Source organism: Salvelinus fontinalis, chromosome 12 (genome assembly GCF_029448725.1).
Source record: "Salvelinus fontinalis isolate EN_2023a chromosome 12, ASM2944872v1, whole genome shotgun sequence".
NCBI lineage: Eukaryota > Metazoa > Chordata > Actinopteri > Salmoniformes > Salmonidae > Salvelinus > Salvelinus fontinalis.
This window is the reverse complement of record NC_074676.1, coordinates 48,985,304-49,011,534: the sequence shown is the minus strand read 5'-3', so window position 1 is coordinate 49,011,534 and position 26,231 is coordinate 48,985,304. Positions and strand designations below refer to the sequence as shown.

At 40.8% G+C, this 26,231-nt stretch overlaps 1 protein-coding gene across 6 annotated transcripts in view; it reads right to left on the bottom strand.

Annotated features, from left to right (window-relative positions):
• The window catches only part of cdc14ab (cell division cycle 14Ab), an 82,768-nt gene that overhangs the window by 4,915 nt on the left and 51,622 nt on the right, over positions 1 to 26,231 (bottom strand). Inside the window, exons 13-15 of one of the 6 annotated variants that reach the window (XM_055941024.1) lie at positions 8,185 to 8,232; positions 3,569 to 3,700; positions 760 to 1,159 (exon numbers count right to left, since the gene is read on the bottom strand). In XM_055941024.1, coding sequence (XP_055796999.1) covers positions 760 to 1,159; positions 3,569 to 3,700; positions 8,185 to 8,232 — 580 coding nt within the window. Of the gene's footprint in view, positions 1 to 759; positions 1,160 to 2,762; positions 3,435 to 3,568; positions 3,704 to 8,184; positions 8,233 to 26,231 lie in introns of those variants that run through there. The other 5 variants (XM_055941023.1, XM_055941026.1, XM_055941028.1 and 2 more) reach the window with 5 other exon arrangements.

Below are 26,231 nucleotides of genomic sequence, written 5' to 3'. Positions count from 1 at the left end.
TATATGAAATACAAATGGTATAGAGAGAAATAGTCCTATAATTCCTATAATAACTACAACCTAAAACTTCCTACCTGGGAATATTGAAGACTCATGTTAAAAGGAACCACCAGCTTTCATATGTTCTCATGTTCTGAGCAAGGAACTTAAATGTTAGCTTTCTTACATGGCACATATTGCACTTTTACTTTCTTCTCCAACACTTTGTTTTTGCATTATTTAAACCAAATTGAACATGTTTCATTATTTATTTGAGGCTAAATTGATTTTATTGATGTATTATATTAAGTTAAAATAAGTGTTCATTCAGTATTGTTGTAATTGTCATTATTAGAAATTGTTGTATTTTTTAATTTTTTAAATCGTCCGATTAATCGGTATCGTCTTTTTTTGGGCCTCCAATAATCGGTATCGGTATTGAAAAATCATAATCGGTCAACCTCTAATTTAGACTGGAACTAGGCCATTGCAGGTCCTGTTTCAGCACCATGCAGACAAGGAACAGAGAGGAGTTCAGTGGAGCCGCCAGAGAGTTAGACACATACAGTGGAGAGCCTGCAGCAGCAGCAGGGAAAGAACAAGAATTCCGACTGGCTACGATTATAAATAGACAACATCTACACAAAAAGGGAGGACACTCGTGTTTGACAGAAGTGCAGAGAGGAAATATGACAGTTCAAAATAAGTAAGAGAGCAGAAATACTAAAAAGGTGGTGATGGTGATGTTGGAGTATTTTTGGAGGCGGGGCACACACTTACGGGGATGGAGCGGCTGAGGTAGCGGCTGGAGGGTCCGCTGAGCCCGGAGTAGCCCTCCTGCTGGGGTCTGAATGGGCTGTACTTATCAGGCCCGGGGCCCAGCCTGCCTGCAGCATGTTGGGGGGCCCCCGTGGGGCTGAACACCCCAGTAGGGGAGGAGTTATACTGATTGTTGTTGACCTCATGGTGGTGGTAATTGGTGCCACGCACGCCGTTAGCCACGTAGCCGTGAACGGAGACGGCCCAGCCCGACGGAGGGATGGGGGTGGTGACGATGGATGGAGGAAAGGAGGAAGAGTGTGATGAAGAGGGCGTGAACGGCAGCTTCCTATTGCCCTCGCTGCCGTCAGCTGCGTACAGGTTGCCTAAGGAGCTGGCTAGCCTGCAGTTAATGAAGGAGCTGAGGGAAAGGTAGATGGGAGCGGGGAAGGGGACATAAATACACAGGACACATCCCAAACACCAAACAAACACAATGACAAGAGGGCTGCCTTCTTTCACAGGCTCAGGAGAGGACGGCTGCCTACTGTGGACTGGTACTGTGGATCTAATAGTGGACTGATTTACTATATTTTCACTAGGGCTGTCGCCAACTAAAACAAAATCTTGGTCGACCAAGTGTCATCTGTTCTTTCGACCAATCTACAAAATGTTAAAACGTGTATTTATATAAAATCAACTATATGTAAGCTACTCAGCTTGTCTGAATAGCCTACATAAGCGCACTGTGATTAAATAATTAAGACAAATGACACAAGAGGGATTCCAAGATCAAGACAGCCTAACCAGAAGAAAAAAACCTGTTCCCGAACCACCTCCTCCCGCTGCTGCTGCTGGCCTTCTCAGATTCTGCCATTAGCTCCTGAAGTTGCAGGTAATAGGCTACACCAGGGGTCAGCAACCTTTTCCATTCGGATTGCCAATTTATCTTACCATTTCTACTAATCTGCGTGCCAGTTACTTTCGTGGAACAGTTTCATTTATTTTATAATAAAGTCTTTACATCTCAAAATCGTTGTCATGTGATTAATAAAAATTATATCAAAATGAAAATTATACAAATCTAAAAGTAACTTCTATTGCCAACTATGTAAAAATAGCTGACATAAAGGCAACAAATAAAAACATTGCATCGTGTAGGTAGAAAAGATCCTGATTAAAATAAAATCCCATTGGCTATGCATGGCCTGTCTGCAAGGAACTTGAAACATTGTATCAACTATCAACTTGGTTCAGCCCAAAGCTTGCACTTAGGATCTTGCAACATTGTATAAAATATTCTGCACCCTCAAGAGTTTCCTGGCCAGTGAGCTCTGGACAGACACAGCTGTATTTGTGCAAGGGATAACAAGTAACCAGGTAGGCCTATTTCATGACGTTTCCACCGGATCAGAGCATTACATTTTTTCCCCCAATTCACACCAAGTGGTGGTTACTGAAAGGGAGAGAGCTGGAAAGATTATTCAAATAGCCTACATTGAGGAACTATTGTCATTCTCAATGGATGTAAAAACAGACTTTGTTTACTTGTTTGAAGTGATGAAAAAATAACTGAGAAGATCCACAGCTCATTAGTGGTGGTGAGTTAACACAATCAGAAATATCAGATCCCCAAATGGGAACATTTATAAGACTACATTTGTGCGCAGGCCAGGTAGACTAGTCCTACTTCTATGTGTAATCAGGTGCATGTCCTTACTCAACATTGAGAGGAGCACTCCAAAAACAAAACAAAATTAATAAATTGACAACTCATAAATGGAATGAAATAAACCAAAACTTGTTTCTCACAAGTGTAGCCTAGATTGTGCGCTCTGCAAACAATGTGTCCACTCCTACAATGAAAACAGTAAGACTGTAATAATATATGTAATGCGTTCGCAGAAATGACGGTAACCAAACAGACATTGTAGGTTAGAAATTATGGGAATTAACGTTAAATGTACTACTGGTGTGCCACCTCTGCAATGGATTAGTCTACTGAAACAGGCGTCAATCAAGACTTGGCGTAAACATATTTTATTTATTCCTTAACTGCTCGACAAACACTATCGACCAAACAATCGACCAGTCGACTAAATTGGATCAGCCATATTACACACAACCGATTTACACTGACGGCAAGCAGTCTACAATAGTGGATTGAGTCGGACAGTAATAGCAGAATGATTCAGCCAAACTATATTGCCATGGCTACCTACCTACACATTCACTGTTGAATAATTTGGTAGAATAGAAAAAGACAATAACCAATCCTGAAAAGAGCACAAAGTACAGTAGGTCTGGTACCGCTCCAGAGGAGAGATTGTTGTGGCATATTTCTGTGTTGTGTTATCTGCTAGTCCCTGTCTCTAGTGGTGCAGAATGCGGGGGATTTAGATTTGGTCTGTTGGGAAAGCTCACAGCCTGCAGCGCGTCAACCCTCTCTGTGAATCGGTCTGGTCACTGAGACACACTGCACACGTGTTCCCTGTCCTGCCCTGCGTATCCTTCCACCTGCCACTTGCTTTCAGGACATGGGGTAGTCACAGACAGGCAGAAACACAACCAGGGGACTGAGACAGCCAAAAAAGGACAGGACAGGAAAGAGAGGGAAAGAGAAATGTTAAACGAGTAAAAGACAAATCTACAGGAGGCAAGAGAAAGGGTAAGTGGATAAATGGAGGGATGGGAGGCTGCATAGTGTGAAACAGAAATAAAAGGGGGGAAGAAATGGAAGGAGAGGGGGAAGAATGGAAAAAAAAGAAAGAGTGAGTAGATAAGAGGAGTAAAGGGTAAGACGTGTCGGGGGAGGGGGGGGCGGGCTCACCTCTTGAGGTTGGACGCCGAGGAGGAGGAGCTGCGGCTGATTCTCTTGGCCGTAGCGGAAGCAGAGGATGATGGGACTTTGGAGGACTTGAGGGGGGAGATGGTACCCTGAGTGCCCACTCCAAGGTTCATCCTACTGGGAGAGAGAAAGAGAGGGAAGAGAGAGAGAGACAGACAGAAGGAAAGGAAGAATAATTGGATACACAGTGTGAGGTGAAATAAAAGTAAGAGCTGTTAACAGAGGAGCTTTTGCCAACACACACAATTTCTACTACTAGACACACATAAATTCAGTCGGGCACGCTAATTGGATAGATTACACTCCTTAAAGACATGAATGACCTACAGTACAAATCCCATTGTCAGAAACAAACAAAAGAGTGGGCAAGACTTTGATGACACCCAGTGAAAGTTCTACCCTGTAACCCCAGACTACAGAACAGTACCTGAAGGACTACTGATTAGGTAAGGATTTATCAAAGCACAAGCATTGAATATTTACTCTAGTATAATACGCCAGTATTATAGATGTGTGAATGAATGAGGGAGAGAGATAAGAGACAGAAAAGAGGTAAGAGGCATCACTCCCAGTTCCTTCATTAAAGCAGTCTGTCTGCTGCTTGTGGATGTCTGTGATCTGTCTGTCAGTACTGGGCTGAAGAACTTCCAATGTCATTCAGGACGGTACAGCAATTAGAGGAGACTGTGCTAGTCTGAGTGGCCTCGGACTCTTTCAGTGACACACACACACTCGCACGCAGACAACACACACACAGTCACACATGCAGTCACGCAGACAGACACACAGAGATACACACATACAGACATACAAACAAACACACCTGCACGCTAACCTTTGAGTAGGTGAAAGAACCAAGGCTAAAGGAGTGGGAGGACGCAGAGCTGTGTAGAGCCTCTTCTCTCGCTCCTCTTTGAGGAAAATTAATTAAGGGCTGTACTTTAGCACAAAAGAGGGAGTTCCATTTCCATCCCTCTTCACACTCCCAAGTCACCTCTCCTCCTCTACCTCTGACCATCCAGCACTTTGCTGCAGGTAGCCTAGTTACAGCTTGAGTTGAGCTATACTTTGCACCGAATTGAATGAAATACAGACTAGAGGTCGACTGATTAATCGGAATGGCCGATTAATTAGGGCCAATTTCAAGTTTTCATAACAATCGGAAATCGGTAATTTTGGACGCCGATTTTCTTTTGTTTACATCTTTATTTAACTAGGCAAGTCAGTTAAGAACATTCTTATTTTCAATGACGGCCTAGGAACGTTGGGTTAGCTGCCTTGTTCAGGGGCAGAACGACAGATTTTTACCTTGTCAGCTCAGGGATTCAATCTTGCAACCTTACGGTTAACTAGTCCAACGCTCTAACCACCTGACTCACGAGGAGCCCGCCTGTTACGCGAATGCAGTAAGAAGCCAAGGTAAGTTGCTAGCTAGCATTAAACTTATCTTATAAAAAACAATCGATCAATCATCATCACTAGTTATAACTACACATGGTTGATGATATTACTAGTTTATCTAGCGTGTCCTGCGTTGCATATAATCGATGCAGTGCGCATTCGCGAAAAAGGACTGCTCCAACGTGTACCTAACCATAAACATCAATGCCTTTCTTAAAATCAATACACAGAAGTACATATTTTTAATCCTGCATATTTAGCTAAAAGAAATCCAGGTTAGCAGGAAATATTAACCAGGTGAAATTGTGTCACTTCTCTTGCGTTCATTGCACGCAGAGTCAGGGTATATGCAACAGTTTGGGACGCCTGGCTCATTGCGAACTAATTTTCCAGAATTGTACGTAATTATGACATAACATTGAAGGTTGTGCAATGTAACAGGAATATTTAGACTTATGAATGCCACCCATTAGATAATGTTACGGATACAAGTATTCTGTGTGTATCCTGTGTGTATTTCTTTTCTCTCCTTCTCCCCTACTCACAGGTGACCATCATCATTCCCCAATCAGTCATCAATCAGTCGCTAATCAGAAGACACCTGCTCCTTTTCTCCTACCCAATCACATTCCCTTTCCCTTGGTTTAAAAACCCTGTCTCTAGAGCTTGATCTCTTTGTCTAGAGCAATCTCTCTGTACATGCCATATGTTTGTAGACCTCTTGTGTGGTTTAGGATACATGTCACTTTGTCCCCACCTGTGAGTATTGTTTTGGTTATGGTGTGTGTGTTTGTTTGATGGTGGGAAAAGGGGGTAACCAAGATAAGACGCCCATGGGCATACACTACCGGTAGGTAAACTTTGTTAAATACACAAGTTAGAACTGGGTGGACCACCCACTACTTTTGGTTGGTTAGTTAACTTTTGTTGAAATAGGCTAGTCTAGTTTAGGGGTGTTTTGGGATATTTGTTTCTTTCCTTGGGTCCAGCTCAGCCCCTTTTTCCTGCCGCCCCCATTACCGTGTGTTTACTGATAAACCCTGAGTTTGATGGTAAATTTAAGTTGTCGTGGTTATTTAGTTCTCACCGTTACTTTGTCACTATTACACTTTGCACGAGTTATGTTACGGGTCCCATTAACATCACACCCTAGACTGTCGGGCCAAAGGGATTCGTAACAGAGAAAATACGGAACGGTTCTGCATTTCGTTTTCGTGATGATGATAGTTACCGGATTTGACCATATTAATGACCTAAGGCTCGTATTTCTGTGTGTTATGTTATAATTAAGTCTATGATTTGATAGAGCAGTCTGAATGAGCGATGGTAGGCACCAGCAGGCTCGTAAGCATTCATTCAAACAGCACTTTCGTGCGTTTTGCCAGCAGCTCTTTGCAATGCTTCAAGCATTGCACTGTTTATGACTTCAAGCCTATTAACTCCCGAGATTAGGCTTGTGTAACCGATGTGAAATGGCTAGCTAGTTAGTGGGGTGCGCGCTAATAGCGTTTCAAACGTCACTCGCTCTGAGACTTGGAGTAGTTGTTCCCCTTGCTCTGCATGGGTAACGCTGCTTCGAGGGTGGCTGTTGTCGATGTGTTCCTGGTTCGAGCCCAGGTAGCGGCGAGGAGAGGGATGGAAGCTATACTGTTACACTGGCAATACTAAAGTGCCTATAAGAACATCCAATAGTCAAAGGTATATGAAATACAAATGGTATAGAGAGAAATAGTCCTATAATTCCTATAATAACTACAACCTAAAACTTCCTACCTGGGAATATTGAAGACTCATGTTAAAAGGAACCACCAGCTTTCATATGTTCTCATGTTCTGAGCAAGGAACTTAAATGTTAACCTTCTTACATGGCACATATTGCACTTTTACTTTCTTCTCCAACACTTTGTTTTTGCATTATTTAAACCAAATTGAACATGTTTCATTATTTATTCGAGGCTAAATTGATTTTATTGATGTATTATATTAAGTTAAAATAAGTGTTCATTCAGTATTGTTGTAATTGTCATTATTACAAATACATTTATAAAAAAATCAGCCGATTAATCGGTATCTGCTTTTTTTGGTCGTCCAATAATCGGTATCGGCGTTGAAAAATCATATTCGGTCGACCTCTAATATAGACAGGCATGGTAGTATGTGTGAGGGACATTGTGTGTGCCGAGATATGTGTTGAGACTCGAGAGAGAGAGAGGTGTCGATGCCACTTATATTGGCGCCCCCCCCTTGGGTTGTGCCCGTGGCGGAGATCTTTGTGGGCTATACTCGGCCTTGTCTCAGGATGGTAAGTTGGTGGTTGAAGATATCCCTCGAGTGGTATGGGGGCTGTGCTTTGGCAAAGTGGGTGGGGTTATATCCTTCCTGTTTGGCCCTGTCCGTGGGATTGGGCCACAGTGTCTCCTGACCCCTCCTGTCTCAGCCTCCAGTATTTATGCTGCAGTAGTTTATGTGTCGGGGGGCTAGGGTCAGTTTGTTATATCTGGAGTACTTCTCCTGTCTTATCCGGTGTCCTGTGTGAGTTTAAGTATGCTCTCTCTAATTCTCTCTCTTTCTCTCTTTCTTTCTCTCTCTCGGAGGACCTGAGCCCTAGGACCATGCCTCAGGACTACCTGGCATGATGACTCCTTGCTGTCCCCAGTCCACCTGGCCGTGCTGCTGCTCCAGTGTCAACTGTTCTGCCTGCGGCTATGGAACCCTGACCTGTTCACCGGACGTGCTACCTGTCCCAGACCTGCTGTTTTCAACTCTCTAGAGACTGCAGGAGCGGTAGAGATACTCTTAATGATCGGCTATGAAAAGCCAACTGACATTTATTCCTGAGGTGCTGACTTGTTGCACTCTCGACAACTACTGTGATTATTATTATTTGAACATCTTGGCCATGTTCTGTTATAATCTCCACCCGGCACAGCCAGAAGAGGACTGGCCACCTCTCATAGCCTGGTTCCTCTCTAGGTTTCTTCCTTTCTAGGGAGTTTTTCCTATCCACTGTGCTTCTACACCTGCATTGCTTGCTGTTTGGGGTTTTAAGGTGGGTTTCTGTACAGCACTTTGATATATCAGCTGATGTAAGAAGGGCTATATAAATACATTTGAATTGATTTATATTGAGGGGACTGTTTTGTGATAGCTAGGATACACTTAGACAAACCACATAGTACACACTTTTGTAAAGGTACCTAAAAGGTTGGGACGGTGACCTGGTGTGCATTTTCATGTCTTCAAGTCTGAAAGAAAAGAGCAAGAAAGATAAATGAGGGTTCACTTCCAGAGAAAGCATGTTTGCAGTGCATTCGGAAAGAATTCACACACCTTGACTTCTTCCGTTACAGCTTTATTCTGATGGATTAAAAAAAACATTTTCCTCATCAATCTACACACAATACCCCATAATGACAAAGCGAAAACAGGTTTTTGAAAATGTATTAAAAATAAAAACCGGAGGGATCATGTGACCCTTGAACGAGATGGCCGCACAAGTAGTTTCCAATTCCTAATCTTACCTCCACTTCAAGTTTAAACTCCTTTAGCTTTAGTCAAAATGTCATGGCGGCTACAAAAGGGAACATTATTAACCGGACTCGAGCATTAGCTTCAGAAAAATCTAGCGCCAGGAGCAAGAGGACCCGTTCCCCCCCGAATGCCAACCTCGCACTCTGTCGAAGACATCCTTTCTGAGTTGAGTTCCCAACGTACAGAACTCAACATTAAATTAGATGCCATTAACTCTCAGCTCAGTGCGATAGGGGGCAAGCTGACAATCCTGGAAAATGCTTTGCCTGACATATACAAGATTACCATAAACGCGGGGGCGCCTGGACCAGGCAGAGGGGCGAATCCTATCCATGGAAACAATAGCATATGCAAAAAAAATTGAGCATCTGGAAGAGAACAGAGGACCTGGAAAACAGGGCGCAAAGGAATAATTGTGTTCTATTAAATCTGTGCGAAAAAGAAGAAAGAAACATGCCACTGATCCGCTACCTGCAAGACAAACTTCCCGAGTGGCTCCACCTGTCCACCGGCAAGCCCTTAGAACTTGAGAGCTCACCGAGGCCCCCACCAGCAGCCAGACAATCACCATCGGACCCATAGCACTTTCAGATCATGCCTTTGTCCACCTCCGCAAAAACATCCCGAGGTCAAAGAGCTGGAAATTCAACACCTCCATGCTATCAAACGAAGCGTTCCATACATTGATAGACAACTACACACAAGACAAAGATTCTCGAATTCATGAAGATTCATGAATTTAACTTTTCATGATTTTTACTGCAAACTATATACCTCTGAGAGAAAACACACAGAGGCAGAACTCCACTCCTTCCTAGAGGGAATCTCGCTACCTAAACTATCAGAGACCGACCAAGAAGATCTCAACTCCCCCTTCACTCCTGAGATCCTGGAGGCAATTACCTCCAAGCCACCTAATAAGTCCCCAGGCCCAGATGGATTCCCCAGAGAGTTCTACAAAGCTTTTTGGCCCCAGCTTAGCCCTATTTTCATGCCAATGCTGGAGGATTTTTGCAAAAACGGAGTTTTGCACACACCTCGCATTACAGTATTGCTCAAAAAAGACAAGGACCCTCTATCCTGCTCATAAGCTTGTTGGATTTCGACTACAAAATAATTACCAAATTGCTCGCCAAAAGACTAAACACTCTTCTTCCCAAAATAATAAAAGCAGACCAAACTGGATTTATTAGAGACACTCTTCTGATAACATTCACCGTCTTTTTGATATTATTGATCAAGTAAACGCACAGAAGACCCCTGTCCTGCTGGCTTCACTGGATGCTGAGAAGTCGTTCGACAGGATGGAGTGGAGCTTTCTGTTCTCAGTCTTAGAAAAGTTCAATATGGGCCCAAACTTTATTAAATGGATCAAATCACTATACTCTCATCCAAATGCCATGGTGACTACTAACGGTCTGAACTCTGACAGATTCCCGTTGGGACGGGGCACAAGACAAGGGTGCTCGCTGTCCCCCCTGCTCTACTTGTTGGGGGCGGAGCCTCTGGCAGAGTTGATAAGGAGCAATCCAAGTATTATAGGTATTTCTGCAGGCGGCCTGCAGCACAAGATTTCGCTTTACGCGGATGATGTCTTGCTCTACATATCCAACCCTGAGAAATCCCTCTCATTTTAGACACAATTGCTCAATACTGCAAGTTTTCAGGCTGTAAGATCAATTTTAACAAATCCACTGTCTGCCCTCTCAATATTCCAAATCCAAATCAAATCAAATTTTATTTGTCACATACACATGGTTAGCAGATGTTAATGTGAGTGTAGCGAAATGCTTGTGCTTCTAGTTCCGACAATGCAGTAATAACCAACAAGTAATCTAACCTAACAATTCCACAACTACTACCTTATACACACAAGTGTAAAGGGATAAAGAATATGTACATAAAGATATATGAATGAGTGATGGTACAGAACGGCATAGGCAAGATGCAGTAGATGGTATATACCATATATACATATGAGATGAGTAATGTAGGGTATGTAAACAAAGTGGCATAGTTTAAAGTGGCTAGTGATACATGTATTACATTGAGATGGCAAGATGCAGTAGATGATATAGAGTACAGTATATACATATACATATGAGATGAGTAATGTAGGGTATGTAAACATTATATTAAGTGGCATTGTTTAAAGTGGCAAGTGGTACATTTTTACATAATTTCCATCAATTCCCATTATTAAAGTGGCTGGAGTTCAGCCAGTATGTTGGCAGCGGCCGCTAAATGTTAGTGGTGCGGCCGCTAAATGTTAGTGGTGGCTGTTTATCAGTCTGATGGCCTTGAGATAGAAGCTGTTTTTCAGTCTCTCGGTCCCTGCTTGGATGCACCTGTACTGACCTCGCCTTCTGGATGATAGCGGGGTGAACAGGCAGTGGCTTGGGTGGTTGTTGTCCTTGATGATCTTTATGGCCTTCCTGTGACATCGGGTGGTGTAGGTGTCCTGGAGGGCAGGTAGTTTGCCCCCGGTGATGCGTTGTGCAGACCTCACTACCCTCTGGAGAGCCTTACGGTTGTGGGCGGAGCAGTTGCCGTACCAGGCGGTGATACAGCCCGACAGGATGCTCTCGATTGTGCATCTGTAGAAGTTTGTGAGTGCTTTTGGTGACAAGCCGAATTTCTTCAGCCTCCTGAGGTTGAAGACGCGCTGCTGCGCCTTCTTCACAACGCTGTCTGTGTGGGTGGACCAATTCAGTTTGTCCGTGATGTGTACACCGAGGAACTTAAAACTTTCCACCTTCTCCACTACTGACCGGTCGATGTGGATAGGGGGGTGCTCCTTCTGCTGTTTCCTGAAGTCCACGATCATCTCCTTTGTTTTGTTGACGTTGAGTGTGAGGTTATTTTCCTGACACCACACTCTGAGGGCACTCACCTCCTCCCTGTAGGCCGTCTCGTCGTTGTTGGTAATCAAGCCTACCACTGTAGTGTCATCCGCAAACTTGATGATTGAGTTGGAGGCGTGCATGGCCACGCAGTCGTGGGTGAACAGGGAGTACAGGATAGGGCTCAGAACGCACCCTTGTGGGGCCCCAGTGTTGAGGATCAGCGGGGTGGAGATGTTGTTACCTACCCTCACCACCTGGTGGCGGCCCGGCAGGAAGTCCAGGACCCAGTTGCACAGGGCGGGGTCGAGACCCAGGGTCTCGAGCTTGATGATGAGTTTGGAGGGTACTATGGTGTTAAATGCTGAGCTGTAGTCGATGAACAGCATTCTCACATAGGTATTCCTCTTGTCCAGATGGGTTAGGGCAGTGTGCAGTGTGGTTGCGATTGCGTCGTCTGTGGACCTATTGGGTCGGTAAGCAAATTGGAGTGGGTCTAGGGTGTCCGGTAGGGTGGAGGTGATATGGTCCTTGACTAGTCTCTCAAAGCACTTCATGATGACGGAAGTGAGTGCTACGGGGCGGTAGTCGTTTAGCTCAGTTACCTTAGCTTTCTTGGGAACAGGAACAATGGTTGCCCTCTTGAAGCATGTGGGAACAGCAGACTGGGATAAGGATTGATTGAATATGTACGTAAACACACCAGCCAGCTGGTCTGCGCATGCTCTGAGGATGCGGCTGGGAATGCCGTCTGGACCTGCAGCCTTAAGAGGGTTAACACGTTTAAATGTTTTACTCACCTCGGCTGCAGTGAAGGAGAGCCCGCAGGTTTTGGTAGCGTGTCAGTGGCACTGTATTGTCCTCAAAGCGAGCAAAAAAAGTTATTAAGCCTGTCTGGGAGCAAGACATCCTGGTCCGCGACGGGGCTGGTTTTCTTTTTGTAATCCGTGATTGACTGTAGACCCTGCCACATACCTCTTGTGTCTGAGCTGTTGAATTGCGACTCTATTTTGTCTCTGTACTGGGACTTAGCTAGTTTGATTGCCTTGCGGAGAGAATAGCTACACTGTTTGTATTCGGTCATGTTTCCGGTCACCTTGCTCTGGTTAAAAGCAGTGGTTCGCGCTTTCAGTTTCCCGCGAATGCTGCCGTCAATCCACGGTTTCTGGTTTGGGAAAGTTTTAATCGTTGCTGTGGGTACGAAATCGTCAATGCACTTTCTAAAGAACCTTATATTGTAATATGAATATTACACTCACCAGCTCTATGAAGACACTATGTCCATTCCAATGGAAGACACAGGGGTTTCAATACCTTGGGATCTTCATAACACCAGATCTGAATAGCCTTTTCAAGGAGAATTATCTTCCACTCCTGGATCGAATCAAGCACGATCTCCAAACCTGGATCTCCCTCCCAATTAGCTTAGTAGGAAGAATTATTGTCATCCGTATGAACATCCTCCCTAGACTGAACTATTTATTTCAGATGCTCCCATGCTATGTCCCAGCTTCCTATTTCAAAACAACTAACCAAAGCATCACCAAATTTATATGGGGCAATAAAAAACCTAGGATCAAGTTCTCCACTCTATCGAAACCTGAATCTAAGGGTGGTCTTGCCCTTCCCTCCCTCCAATTGTACTACTGGTCTGCCCAAATCCGCAACATGCTAACATGGATCACAAACTCTCGTAGACAGCGGACGTAAACGGCGGACGTAAAGGTAACGTAAAGGTAATGGCGGACTGAACGAAGTTATGTAGAGCACCTCAAGATAAAACATAATATTCTAAATATCTGCTAAATTAGACTAAAATATTAGCACTAAATAATCTGGTGGGTGATAACCTTCAATCTGGATAATAACACAAAACAAATCCTAAGACTAGAGACATTTATCGACAAATATTACGAAAACAAGCAACACCCAAACTTGACGGAGAGTAAGACAGAGGAACCGATTCAAAAACGAAAACGTGACTCTTCAACAGACACTGATGATTTAATATTCTCACCACCGGGAATGGTAAAGGTCGAAACTGATCTGTTAAAATCAATAAATGACAAACTGGGTATACTTGAATTAGTTAGTAAGGATATAAAAGAGTTGAAGGCAAGCCTAGAGATGAGTGATGAAAAAGCTGCGACATTGGAGAAGGAAACTCACAAGCTAAAAGGGACATTCAATAAGATTGAAACCGAAATGAATGAAATTAAAAAGGAGAACACCGTTCTGAAGGAAGCCTTACTGGACATACAAACTAGATCCATGAGAGAGAATTTGGTACTTACAAATATCCAAGAGAAAGAAGGAGAAGTTCCTGAATCTGTAGTTAGAGAGTTCCTTCTTACAGCGCTTCAGATTCCACGCGAAGTTATCAACAAGATCCAACTTGAATGTGTACACCGCTTCGGACAGAGGGCAGAGGTACGAACGCCCAATCGTTGCCAAATTTGCTTCATTTAAAGATAAAATAATGGTTAAAAGCCTGGGTAAAAGACTTGCTGGGACCAAAATTGGCATGAATGATCAGTTTCCGAAGGAAATTGCAGAACGGCGCAAAGTTCTGTATCCAATTTTCAAATAAAATAGATTAAAAGCGAAACGAGTAGCTCTCGTCGTTGATAAACTATATATTGATAACCAGTTGTTCAGAGACACAAAGACTACTCCATGGTTATTTTAAAAATTACAAAGTTCTCATAGATGAGGAAAATAAACACAATTCAAGCCCGGTTATTGATTGTAACAATACAATAAAAAATATAGCTTTTCTATAAATCTTCACATTTAACTAATTGAACACAAGCACTATTTCTACATAGTGAAGATAAAAACTAAGTAAACAGAAGGCACAGTATGTGTGCATGGTGTGGTGTGTGTTTATTTTATTTGTTATGTTTGGAAAGTTGAGTGAGTGAGTAATGAAATGGTTGCATATCCCAGAGCCAATGTATTGCTGTGAGCCGGGTATGAGAGGGCTTTCAATGTTGTTCAGATGATGGATATACTTTTATAATGAATTATACGTCTTATTTATTTATTGTCCTATCATGGGGAACTACATTTTTAAAATAAATTATATCTAATCATTTATTATCCTATTTTAATGGTACGGTCCATGGCCCTATACCCTAGACACCCACATGAATGGCCCAGATACTAAGGAGAAGTCCCTAACTGTTTTATGTGCATGCTGTAAGTGGTCTGTATGCAGCCAAAATGAGGTCAGAGACCAAGAGCAGCACTGCCCCTCAAGATTCTGAGCCTGCTTGGCAGGGTTGGTCCTGCAAAGCCAAAGCCCCCTAAAGGGAGAGCATAATAAACAAGGAAATTCTCAAAGCTGCTAATGAGAACCTTGACGACCTTGTACCTAGCCGGTGGGGATTCCGGTGGGGTGCCCCCACCCAGGCAGTGGCAGTGCTGGCAACACTAGCTGCAGTAACCCATGGGGAGGGGGTCACACTCGGACATTCAGAGAGGGGGTATATTATTGTGGCCCTGGTGCACGAAATCAAAGTCGGACTGCATGGAGATGCTTGGGAACATGGTCATGACGGATGACCGTATTGTGGGTGTTTCAGGAAGAAGGTGTACATTTGACCTCCATCATCTAGGATGTGACAATGGTAAATAAATCTCTACATTTATGCTCATTTTTTTGCGCGGTCTTGCAGGCCTTCTCATGCAGCTGCAACTGCAAGTACATTTGTAAATCATGACCTATCTTGAGTTGGGCTCTGGGATGGTGCAATTGTTGAGAAAGTGAGCTTATGGTTGTGTGGGGGTAAGGGCTGAATGTGTGTGGGTGTATGTGTGTATCCCACAACTGTTGCGAAGGAAGAAGTAAAAGATGTTAGGGACTATAGAGGATGATCCACAGCAATATATAATACAAATCGAGGTGAGGGCGATGGAAATGCATTTGGCAATGGATCTACTTCAATTCGGTAAATGGCACTGTGTGCTCTTTTCAAAGGATGGATCCCAGTCGGTCCAGGGCTATGGGATACAGGGGGTCGAGGGTGGTCTGCCGGGCATTGGGATGACAACCCAACTCGAGATGAGGGCTTTTAGCGGGTGGAATAGTAGGGACCAATTGGAGGTTTACTTAGTAGAAATGCAAATATCATGGTACAACTATATAGACACTCAATCATTATGTTATTTTTAATAGGACGTTTACAAACATATATTTTGATAAAAAATAATTGAAAGGTGTGTCTCATTATGATAGTGGTGAAATAGGTATAGCCATTTACAATTGTAATGGCTTAGCAGATAATAAGAAAAGACGATCAGTATTTACCTGGCTAAAAGAGAAGGATTATAATATCTATTGTTTACAGGAAACCCATTCGACAGTTTTAGATGAAGTTTTGTGGAAAAAGAACTGGGGGGGGCGAAATATATTTCTCCCATGGGCAAAGAAATTCAAAAGGGGTGATGGTTTTAATTAACAATAATTTTGATCCAAATGTGCAACTTGTCCAAACAGATCCTCAAGGTAGATGGATTATTTTAAATATGTTATTGGACAATAAACATAATTGGCTTATTAACCTATACGGTCCGAATAATGATGATCCAAGCTTTTTTGACAATATATATAAGAATGTATCAACTCTACAAGCAACACTAGACTCTATTATTATAGTGGGAGATTTTAATACGGTCTTAAATACCTCTATGGACCGGAAAGGAAATCACACTACAAACTATCACCCTCAGGCACTTAAGGAAATCAGGAATGTTATGGATATATTGGAATTAGTGGATATATGGAGACTTAAATACCCTGACCTAGTGAAATATACATGGCGGAGGCTTAATCAAGCTAGTCGCCTTGACTACTTTCTTATATCATTCTCTCTGGCACCAAAAGTTAAAAAGTGTTTGATAGGGGACAGAATGCGGTCGGACCATCACATAATTGGCATATATATTACTCTTACAGAATTTCCACGTGGGCGAGGATATTGGAAATTTAATCAAAGCCTACTAGATGATAAATTGTTTAGAACTAGGACAGAAGAATTTATAACTGACTTTTTTAGACATAACATAGGTACAGCAGATCCCCATATTGTATGGGACACTTAAGTGTGCCTTTAGAGGCCATGCAATTCAGTACTCATCTATAAAACAAAAGCAATTTAGATCAAAAGAGTCCATATTAACAAAGGAAATTGAAGGACTAACAGTACAGTTAGATAACAATAAAAACGGTACCATAGAGGCACAGAATAAGTTAGAGGAAAAACAAAAAGAAATGGAGGAACTTATTCAAGAAAGATCCAGTGTAATATATTATAAAAATAAAGCGAACTGGATGGAATATGGGGAAAAATGCACCAAATTCTTTTTCAATCTTCAATATAGAAATGCTACCAAAAAAAACATATTAAAACTTGTTACAAATGATGGAGTCACGCATGATTCACCAAATGATATTTTGAAAGAGGAAGTAAAGAACTTTAAGAATATGTTTTCGTTTCAGGCTCCTCCATCTCCACTAACTGAAACTAATTGTATGGATTTTTTTCCTAATAATAATGTAAAATTAACATCTGTACAGAAAGACTCATGTGAAGGCCTAATTACAGAGGAGGAACTACTTGATGCAATTCGGGCCTTTAAGGATGGGAAAACTCCAGGGCTGGATGGCATACCAGTGGAAGTATACATTTTTTTTTTGATATACTCAAAGGACCATTATTAGCTTGTTTTAACCACTCCTATATAAATGATAGATTATCAGACATGCAACAAGAAGGTGTGATATCATTATTACTGAAACAGGACCCAAGTGGTATATATATCCAGTCCATTAAAAAAATTGGAGACCTTTTACACTTCAGTGTTGTGATGCAAAAATTCTAGCAAAATGCTTGGCGCATAGAATAAAAAAAGTTTTGTCAGATATTATTCATCCTAATCAGACAGGTTTTTTACATGGACGATACATTGGAGATAATATAAGGCAAGTACTGGAAACAATAGAACACTATGAAATATCGGGGACACCAGGCCTGGTTTTCATAGCTGATTTTGAAAAGGCTTTTGATAAAGTACGACTGGAGTTTATATATAAATGCCTAGAATATTTACATTTTGGGGAATCTCTTATAAAATGGGTTAAAATTATGTTAAGTAACCCTAGGTGTAAAATAGTAAATAATGGCTACATCTCAGAAACTTTTAAACTATCTAGAGGAGTAAAACAAGGTTGTCCACTATCGGCATATCTATTTATTATTGCCATCGAAATGTTAGCTGTTAAAATTAGATCAAACATTAATATTAAGGGATTAGAAATCCAGGGCCTAAAAACTAAGGTGTCATTGTACGCTGATGATTCATGTTTTCTTTTAAAACCACAACTAGAGTCTCTCCACGGCCTCTTAGGGGATCTAGATACATTTGCTATCATCTCTGGATTAAAACCAAATTATGATAAATGTGCCATATTACGTATTGGATCACTAAAAAAATACACATTTTACATTGCCATGTAGTTTACCAATTAAATGGTCTGACGGAGATGTGGACATACTCGGTATACAAATCCCAAAAGAAAGAAATGATCTCACCATTAAATGTAATCATATCACAGTTTACCTATTTGCTTATGGTTTTGCCTACACCTAATGACTTGCTTTTTAAATTATATGAACAAAAAATATTCCATTTTATTTGGAACGGCAAGCCAGATAAAATTAAAAGGGCCTATTTATATAACGAATATGAATTCGGAGGGCAGAAATCATTCAATATTAAAGCATTAGACCTCTCACTAAAGGCATCAGTCATACAAAAGTTATACTTAAATCCAAACTGGTTCTCCAGTAGATTGGTACGAATGTCTCATCCTATGTTCAAGAAGGGCCTTTTTCCCTTTATTCAGATTACACCTGCTCACTTTCGGTTGTTTGAAAAGGAAATAATCTCCAAAATATCTTTATTTTTTAAACAAGCCTTAGAAAGTTGGTTGCAATTTCAGTTTAATCCACCTGAAAGGACGGAACAAATAGTACAACAAATATTGTGGTTAAATTCAAATATAAAACTGTATTTATCGAAGCAATTTAAAAAATATATATAATTTTTGTGAATGATATCATAAATAGGACTGGTGGAGTAATGTCACACATGCAGCTAACACAGACATATGGAAATGTCTGCTCTACCCAAAATTACAACCAATTAATTGCAGCATTACCACAAAAATGGAAGAGGCAAGTAGAAGGGGAAAAAAGTAAGGAACTTGTATGTCGGCCCTATATTAAAGAACATAAATGGTTAAAGAAAAGTGTGATAAATAAAAACATATACCAATTTAATTTAAGGACCAAAAAACTGACAGCTGTGCCATATAAATTGCAAAATAGTTGGGAAGAGATTTTCGATGTACCCATTCCATGGCACATGGTTTATGAATTGATACGCAAAACAACGCTGGATTCAAAACTTCAAATTTTTCAATTTAAATTACTGTACAAAATTCTTGCAACTAATAGAATGTTATATATATGGGGGATACAATCTTCCCAGCTCTGCAGATTCTGCTGTGAGGAGGCAGAGTCATTAGATCATTTATTTTGGTATTGTCCGTATGTAGCTCGTTTTTGGTCACAGGTCCAGGAATGGCTGAAGAATTGCAACATTTGCGTAGAACTAACGCTACAGATAGCAATACTGGGGGATTTGAAAAGCCATAGTCAATCAATCAATAATATAGTAATTATTTTAGCAAAAATGTTTATTTTTAATTTACAATCCGTGGAAGCTATGAGAATAGGAAGATTCAAATCTTTTGTGAAGCATCACAGCACAGTTGAAAAATATATGGCAAATAAAAATACGAAATGGATGATGTTGGAAGATAGATGGGAAGGGTTGAGTGGAGCTGAAGGGTGGGATTAATAACAAGATAAACAATGTAGGGCATACGGGATCTGTGAAATGTGTATAGGTGCGGAGCTTTTGTGAAATAGCACAGTTACAAGTGAAATCAAACTGGATGGACAACAGAAATAGAGGAAGGACTAAGAACAAACAAGAGAGAACTATTATAAAGTAGACTGTGTCTGTAAAATGTGTATAAGATGTATAAATTGAAGGTAAAAACAGAAATGTTTATCATTTTACTCCAATTGGGGGATCGGTGGTAGGGTTTGCGGGGAATAATAATAAAGGTATACTCTTTAAAAAAGTATGTATGTCTATATAGGTATGTGTATGTATATATGTGTATATGTATGCATACGTGTATGCATATATATATTTACCCCAAAAAATATGGGGGATTGGAAATGATGCAGACAATTACATTGGAAGCAACATTCTTTCCGCAATATTAAGCTGATCCACCCCTAAAAAAAAAAAAAAAAAACATGGATCACAAACAGACAAGAGTCAACGTGGATTCAGATAGAAGCCCAATCCTGTGGTTCATTGCCACTAAGCTCAACTATATTCATTAATAACTTTAGTGAAGTGGGCAACATAGCCAAAACCTTTGTGATTTACAGCACCCTACTAGTGTGGAGGGACTATAAGAAATACCTGGGCATTTCCTCCCAAATATGTTCTCACTCGCCTATAGTAGGCAACCCAGACTTGCCAAAAGCCCTGAGGGATGCCAACTTTAATCTATGGCATACTCTAGGAATCAGGACCTTTTCAGACCTATTTCATCAGAAAACCACTACACTGAAATCCTTTCAAGAGCTCTGCAGTGAATTCAATGTGCCAAGATCACATTAAAAAAAAAATATATCTTCAAATTAGACATGTCATTTCCTCATTTACCTCCAAGAGGAGGTTTAGAACTCAGTAGAATGAAGTTGAAACCCTTCTCGTCACAGCACAATCCATTAAAGGCAAAATATCTTATATCTATAGACTCCTTTCTGAGAAAGGAGGCTCCTCCTTTACTCCTTTGAAAATAATCTGGGAAAGGGACCTTGGTCTGACTATCAGTGATGAGTTATGGGCAGAGGTTTGCGACAGGGTATACTGCTCCTCTACTAATGTAAAAATGAATAATCTAATTACACATTTGTACAAATTTTGTTACACATTTCTCCTAACTGTAAAAGATGTACCTCTGAAAGTGGAACCTATATGCATGTATTTTGGAGCTGTAGAGAGATTGCCAGATTTTGGCAATCTATACATTCTGCTGCACAGAAAATACTAGATGTACAGTTTGATATGACCCCGTGTATCTATCTTCTTAATGCCCAGCAGGACTTTGTTCTTGATCCTGACAGAGAAAATGTGCAGATGACCATTACATACTTTGCTAAGTAATGTATTCTTCTATTGTGGGCCTCTAATACGTCTCCTACATTTAAAATGTGGATTGACCAGATTGTTGACTTTCTCCCTCTTGAAAAGCTCACTTATGACCTCCGCAAGAGACAGCCCAAGTTTGATAGACTAGTAATAGGTCTCCATTACTCAACTATATTTCAAATTGGACAGAGTGAATGGGGTGATTAGGGAAATGAGCAGATGCATGTTGTGTAAGGTGCTGTAAATTCTAAAAACGAATTATTTGCTTGTTGTCTCAGCTAAGGCTGGAAATAGCTAATAAGAACCTTGATAATGCTGCTGCAAGTTTTATATTTTGTAATAATTATTATTAGCTATTTATTATTAGTTATATATAACCATTTTTTCTATTATTATTTATATATTATTATTATTTAATTTTTAAAAAGTCTGTCACATCTGTGAATGTGGAATGTGTTTTGTTAGTTGATTGAACTTTAAATAAAAAAAATTAATAAAGAAACAGAAATAACATGGGAGTCCACCTGTGCTAAATTCGATTGATGGGACATGATTTGTAAAGGCACACCTGTCTATATAAGGTCCCACAGTTGACAGTGCATGTCAGAGCAAAAACCAAGCCATGAGGTCAGAGGAATTGTCTGTAGAGCACCGAGACAGGATTGTGTCGAGGCATAGAGCTGGGGAAGGGTACCAAAAAATGTCTACAGCATTGAAGATCCCAAAGAACACAGTGGCCTCCATCGTTCTAAAATGGAAGAAGTTTAGAACCACCAAGACTCTTCCTAGAGCTGGCAGCCCGACCAAACTGAGCCATCGGGGAGAAGGGCCTTGTTCAGGGAGGTGACCAAGAACCCAATGGTCACTCTGACAGAGCTCCAGAACTCCTCTGTGGAGATGGGAGAACCTTCCAGACGAACAACAATCTCTGCAGCACTCCACCAATCAGGCCTATGTGGTAGAGTGGCCAGACGGAAGCCACTCCTCAGTAAAAGGCACATGACAGCCTGCTTGGAGATTGCCAAAAGGCACCTAAAGGACTCGCAGACCATGAAAAACAAGATTCTCTGATGTGATGAAACCAAAATTGAACTATTTGGCCTCAATGCCAAGCGTCACATCTAGAAGAAACCTGGCACCATCCCTACGCTGAAGCATGGTGGTGGCAGCATCATGCTGTGGGGATGTTTTTCAGCGGCAGTCTGTGGGAGCAGTCAGGATCGAGGGAAAGATGAACGGAACAAAGTACAGAGAGTTCCTTGATGAAAACCTGCTCCAGAGCGCTCAGGACCTCAGACTGGCGTGAAGGTTCACCTTCCAACAGGACAACGACCCCAAGCACACAGCCAAGACAACGCAGGAATGGCTTTGGGACAAGTCTCTGAATGTCCTTGAGTGGCCCAGCCAGAGCCCGGTCTTGAACCCAATTGAACATTTCTGGAGACCTAAAAATAGCTGTGCAGCATCACTCCCCATTCAACTTGACATAGCTTGAGAGGGTTACCAGAGAAGAATGGGAGAAACTCCCCAAATACAGGTGTGCCAAGCTTGTAGCGTCATACCCAAGAGGACTCGAGGCTGTAATCGCTGCCAAAGGTGCTTTAACAAAGTACTGAGTAAAGGGTCTGAATACTTATGTAAATGTGATATTTTAGTTCTTGATTTTTTTAAATAAATTTGCAAACATTTCAAAAAACCTGTTTTTGCTTTGTCATTATGGGGTATTGTGTGTATATTGATCAGGCGAAAAAACGATTTAATCCATTTGAAAATAAGGCTGAAACGTAACAAAATGCGGAAAATGTCAAGGGGTCTGAATACTTTCCGAATGGACTGTATTGGTACTTAGAGCACTGGGAAGTGGAAAAGTAGCGATCACTAGCATAGCGTTCAAAGCACTTTACTGAGTCATGTAGGCCAGAATATGGTACTGTTTTGTGTATCATGTAGGCATATAAGTATTTAGCAGAAAACCCCAGCATGACACCAGGCCAATATACTGGATAACCTGCCGGACGGTGCCTGTGTTATTTCAGCGAGGTAACCATGGAAACCAGAGCCCTGAATCAGATCACAGAACCACAGACTGTCTCACTAGCTAGGAGACTGCGCTAGACAAAGACAGATAAATCCAAATCATTCCATTTCGTTGGACGATGTATACCATGCGTTTCCCGTAAATACGACTAATACAACTTGAAATCTCCCTGACACTGAACCCGGCAGGGCGATGGTTTCCATGCCAAATAGATCTTGTCGTGCCAGCGAAAATACAATGAACAAAAACAAACAATGTAAAGAGTTGGTTCCATGTTTCATGAACGGAAAGAAAAAAATCCCAGATATGTTCCATAAGCACAAAAAGCTTATTTCTCTCAAATGTTGTGCACAAATTTGTTTACATCCCTGTTAGTGAGCATTTCTTCTTTGACTAGATAATCACTCCACCTGACTGGTGTGGCATATCAAGAAGCTGATTAACTTTTTAGGGATAGGGGGCAGCATTTTCACTTTTGGATGAATTGGTGCCCAAAATGAACGGCCTCCTACTCTGTCCCAGATGATAATATATGCATATTATTATTACTATTGGATAGAAAACACTCTGAAGTTTCTAAAACTGTTTGAATTATGTCTGTGAGTATAACAGAACTCATATGGCAGGCAAACTTCCAAACAGGAAGTGAGAATTCTGAAAAGGGTCGATGTGAAAGTCATCGCCTATTCAATTCCCTGTAATTTATGGATCTGTTTGCACTTCATACGCCTTCCACTCGATGTCAACAGTCAGTAGAACGTGGAATGAAGCCTCTAGTGTGATGTGGGACCGGATGGGAGGGGAATGAGTCAGTGGTCTGGCAGAATGCTAGTTTCTAGTCACGCACGCTGGTCATGGAATGGTCATGTGTGCCATTACTTATACAGATATGAAGAAATGCTCCGGTTGGAACGTTATTGGATATATATGATAACAACATCCTGAAGATTGATTCTCTACTAAGTTTGACCAGTTTATTCAACTTGTAATATAACTTTTTGAAGTTTTCGTCCGACGTTTGCCTTCACTTGCGCCAGTGTTTGGACACGTGTACTACACATGCTAGCTAAAGTTGCTAATTTGACATAAGTAATGGACATTATCGAACAAAAAAACCTATTTATTGTGGAAATAGGATTCCTGGCATTGCATTCTGATGAAGATAATCAAAGGTAAAGGAATATTTATGATGTAACTTCGTATTTCTGTTGACTCCAACATGGCGGAGAAATGTTATTTATATTTGAGCGCCGTCTCAGATTATTGCATGGTGAGCTTTTTACTAAAGTTTTTTTTAAATCTGACACAGAAGTTGTATTAAGAACCAGTGTATCTTTAATTATATGTAAAACATGTATCTTTCATCAAAGTTCATCAAAGTTTATGATGAGTATTTCTGTTATATGACGTGGCTCTCTGTAATTACTCCGGATATTTTGGAGGCATATCTGAACATGGCGCCAATGTAAACCCGAGATTTGTGGATATAAATATGCATATTATCGAACAAAACATAAATTTATTGTGTAACATGATTGTCATATGAGTGTCATCTGATGAAGATGTTCAAAGGTTAGTGATTAATTTTATCTCTATTTCTGTTCTTTGTGAAAGCTATCTTTGGCTGGGAAAAATGGCTGTGTGTTTTTTGGATTTGGTGGTGATCTAGCGGAACGTGTGTCCTAGAAAGGTTAAACAGCATGATCATGGGGACAATAATAGGCCACTTTAAAATGAGCAGTTTTGTCACACAACACAATGCCACAGATGTCTCAAGTTGAGGGAGCGCGCAATTGGCATGCTGACTGCAGGAAAATCTACCTGAGCTGTTTCCAGAGAATTGAATGCTCATTTGTCTACCATAAGCTGCCTACAATGTCGTTTTAGAGAATTTGGCAGTATGTCCAACCAGTCTCACAACTGCGTTAGGTAGACACAACGAAATGCTCCGTCTTGGACGTTATTGGATACATATGAGAAAAACCTCATAAAGTTGGATTTTCAACTGAGTTTGACCAGTTTATTCGACTTTTATTGTGACTTTTGGAATTTTTCGTTCCATACGCCAAGCGTTCATGGACATGTGCGCTCCACCATGCTAGCCAAAGTTGCTAATTCGAAAGAAGAAATGGACATTCTAAAACAAAACAACAATTTATTGTGGAACTAGGACTCCTTGCGCTACATTCTGATGGAAGATCATCAAAGGTAAGAGAATATTTATGATGTTATTTCGTATTTTTGTGGAATATGTTGGCTCCAACATGGCGGAGAATGGCTGGGCGCTGTCTCAGATTATTGCATGCTGTGCTTTGTACTAAAGTTATTTTTTTAAATCTAACACAGCGGTTGCATTAAGAACAAGTGTATCTTTCATTTGCTGTACAACATGTATTTTTCAGCAAAGTTTATGATGAGTTTTTTGGTTAGATTACGTCGCTGTGTAAAATTTCTCCGGACAATTTGGTGTTATTTGTGACGATGGCTGCGTTGTAAAACCCAGATTTGTAGCTATAATTATGCACATTTTCGTGTGACGATGGCTGCGTTGTAAAACCCAGATTTGTAGCTATAATTATGCACATTTTCGAACAAAACATAAATGTATTGTATAACATGATGTCATAAGACTGTCATCTGATGAAGTTGTTCAAAGGTTAGTGATTCATTTTATCTCTATTTGTGGGTTTTGTGAAAGCTATGTTTGCGGTGAAAAAATTACGTTGTGTGTTTGGCTATTGTGGTGAGCTAACATAAATATATGTTGTGTTTTCGCTGTAAAACACTTTTAAAAAATCAGAAATATTGGCTGGATTCACAAGATGTTTATCTTTCATTTGCTGTACAACATGTATTTTTCATAAATGTTTTATGATGAGTATTTATGTATTTCACGTTGCTCTCTGTAATTATTCTGGCTGTTTTGGTGCCATTTATGATCATGGCACCAATGTAAAACCAGGATTTGTAGCTATACATATGCACATTTTCGAAAACAAAACATAAATGTATTGTATAACATCATGTTATAAGACTGTCATCTGATGAAGTTTTCAAAGGTTAGTGATTAATTTTATCTCTATTTGTGGGTTCTGTGAAAGCTACGTTTGCAGTGAAAAAATGGCGTTGTGTGTTTGGCTATTGTGCTGAGCTAACAAATATATATTGTGTTTTCGCTGTAAAACATTTAAAAAAATCGGAAATGTTGGCTGGATTCACAAGATGTTTATCTTACATTTGCTGTATTGGACTTGTGATTTCATGAAATTATATTATATGATATCCCTGTGGCGCTAGGCAAGGCTATGCTAGTCAGCTTTCTGATGAGGAAGATTCCGGATCCGGGAGGGTGATTAAGTAGGTTAACAGATATAATATTGGAATAAAACATAAATCTTGCTTCCATTTGTTTATGAGCACGTGTCTCTATTATTAGTGGAACAGATTTCCCAAATTAAAATCACCTGATTTCCTGGTGTTTTTATATATTTTTTTTATATCCAACAATGAAAATGCAATTTTTATT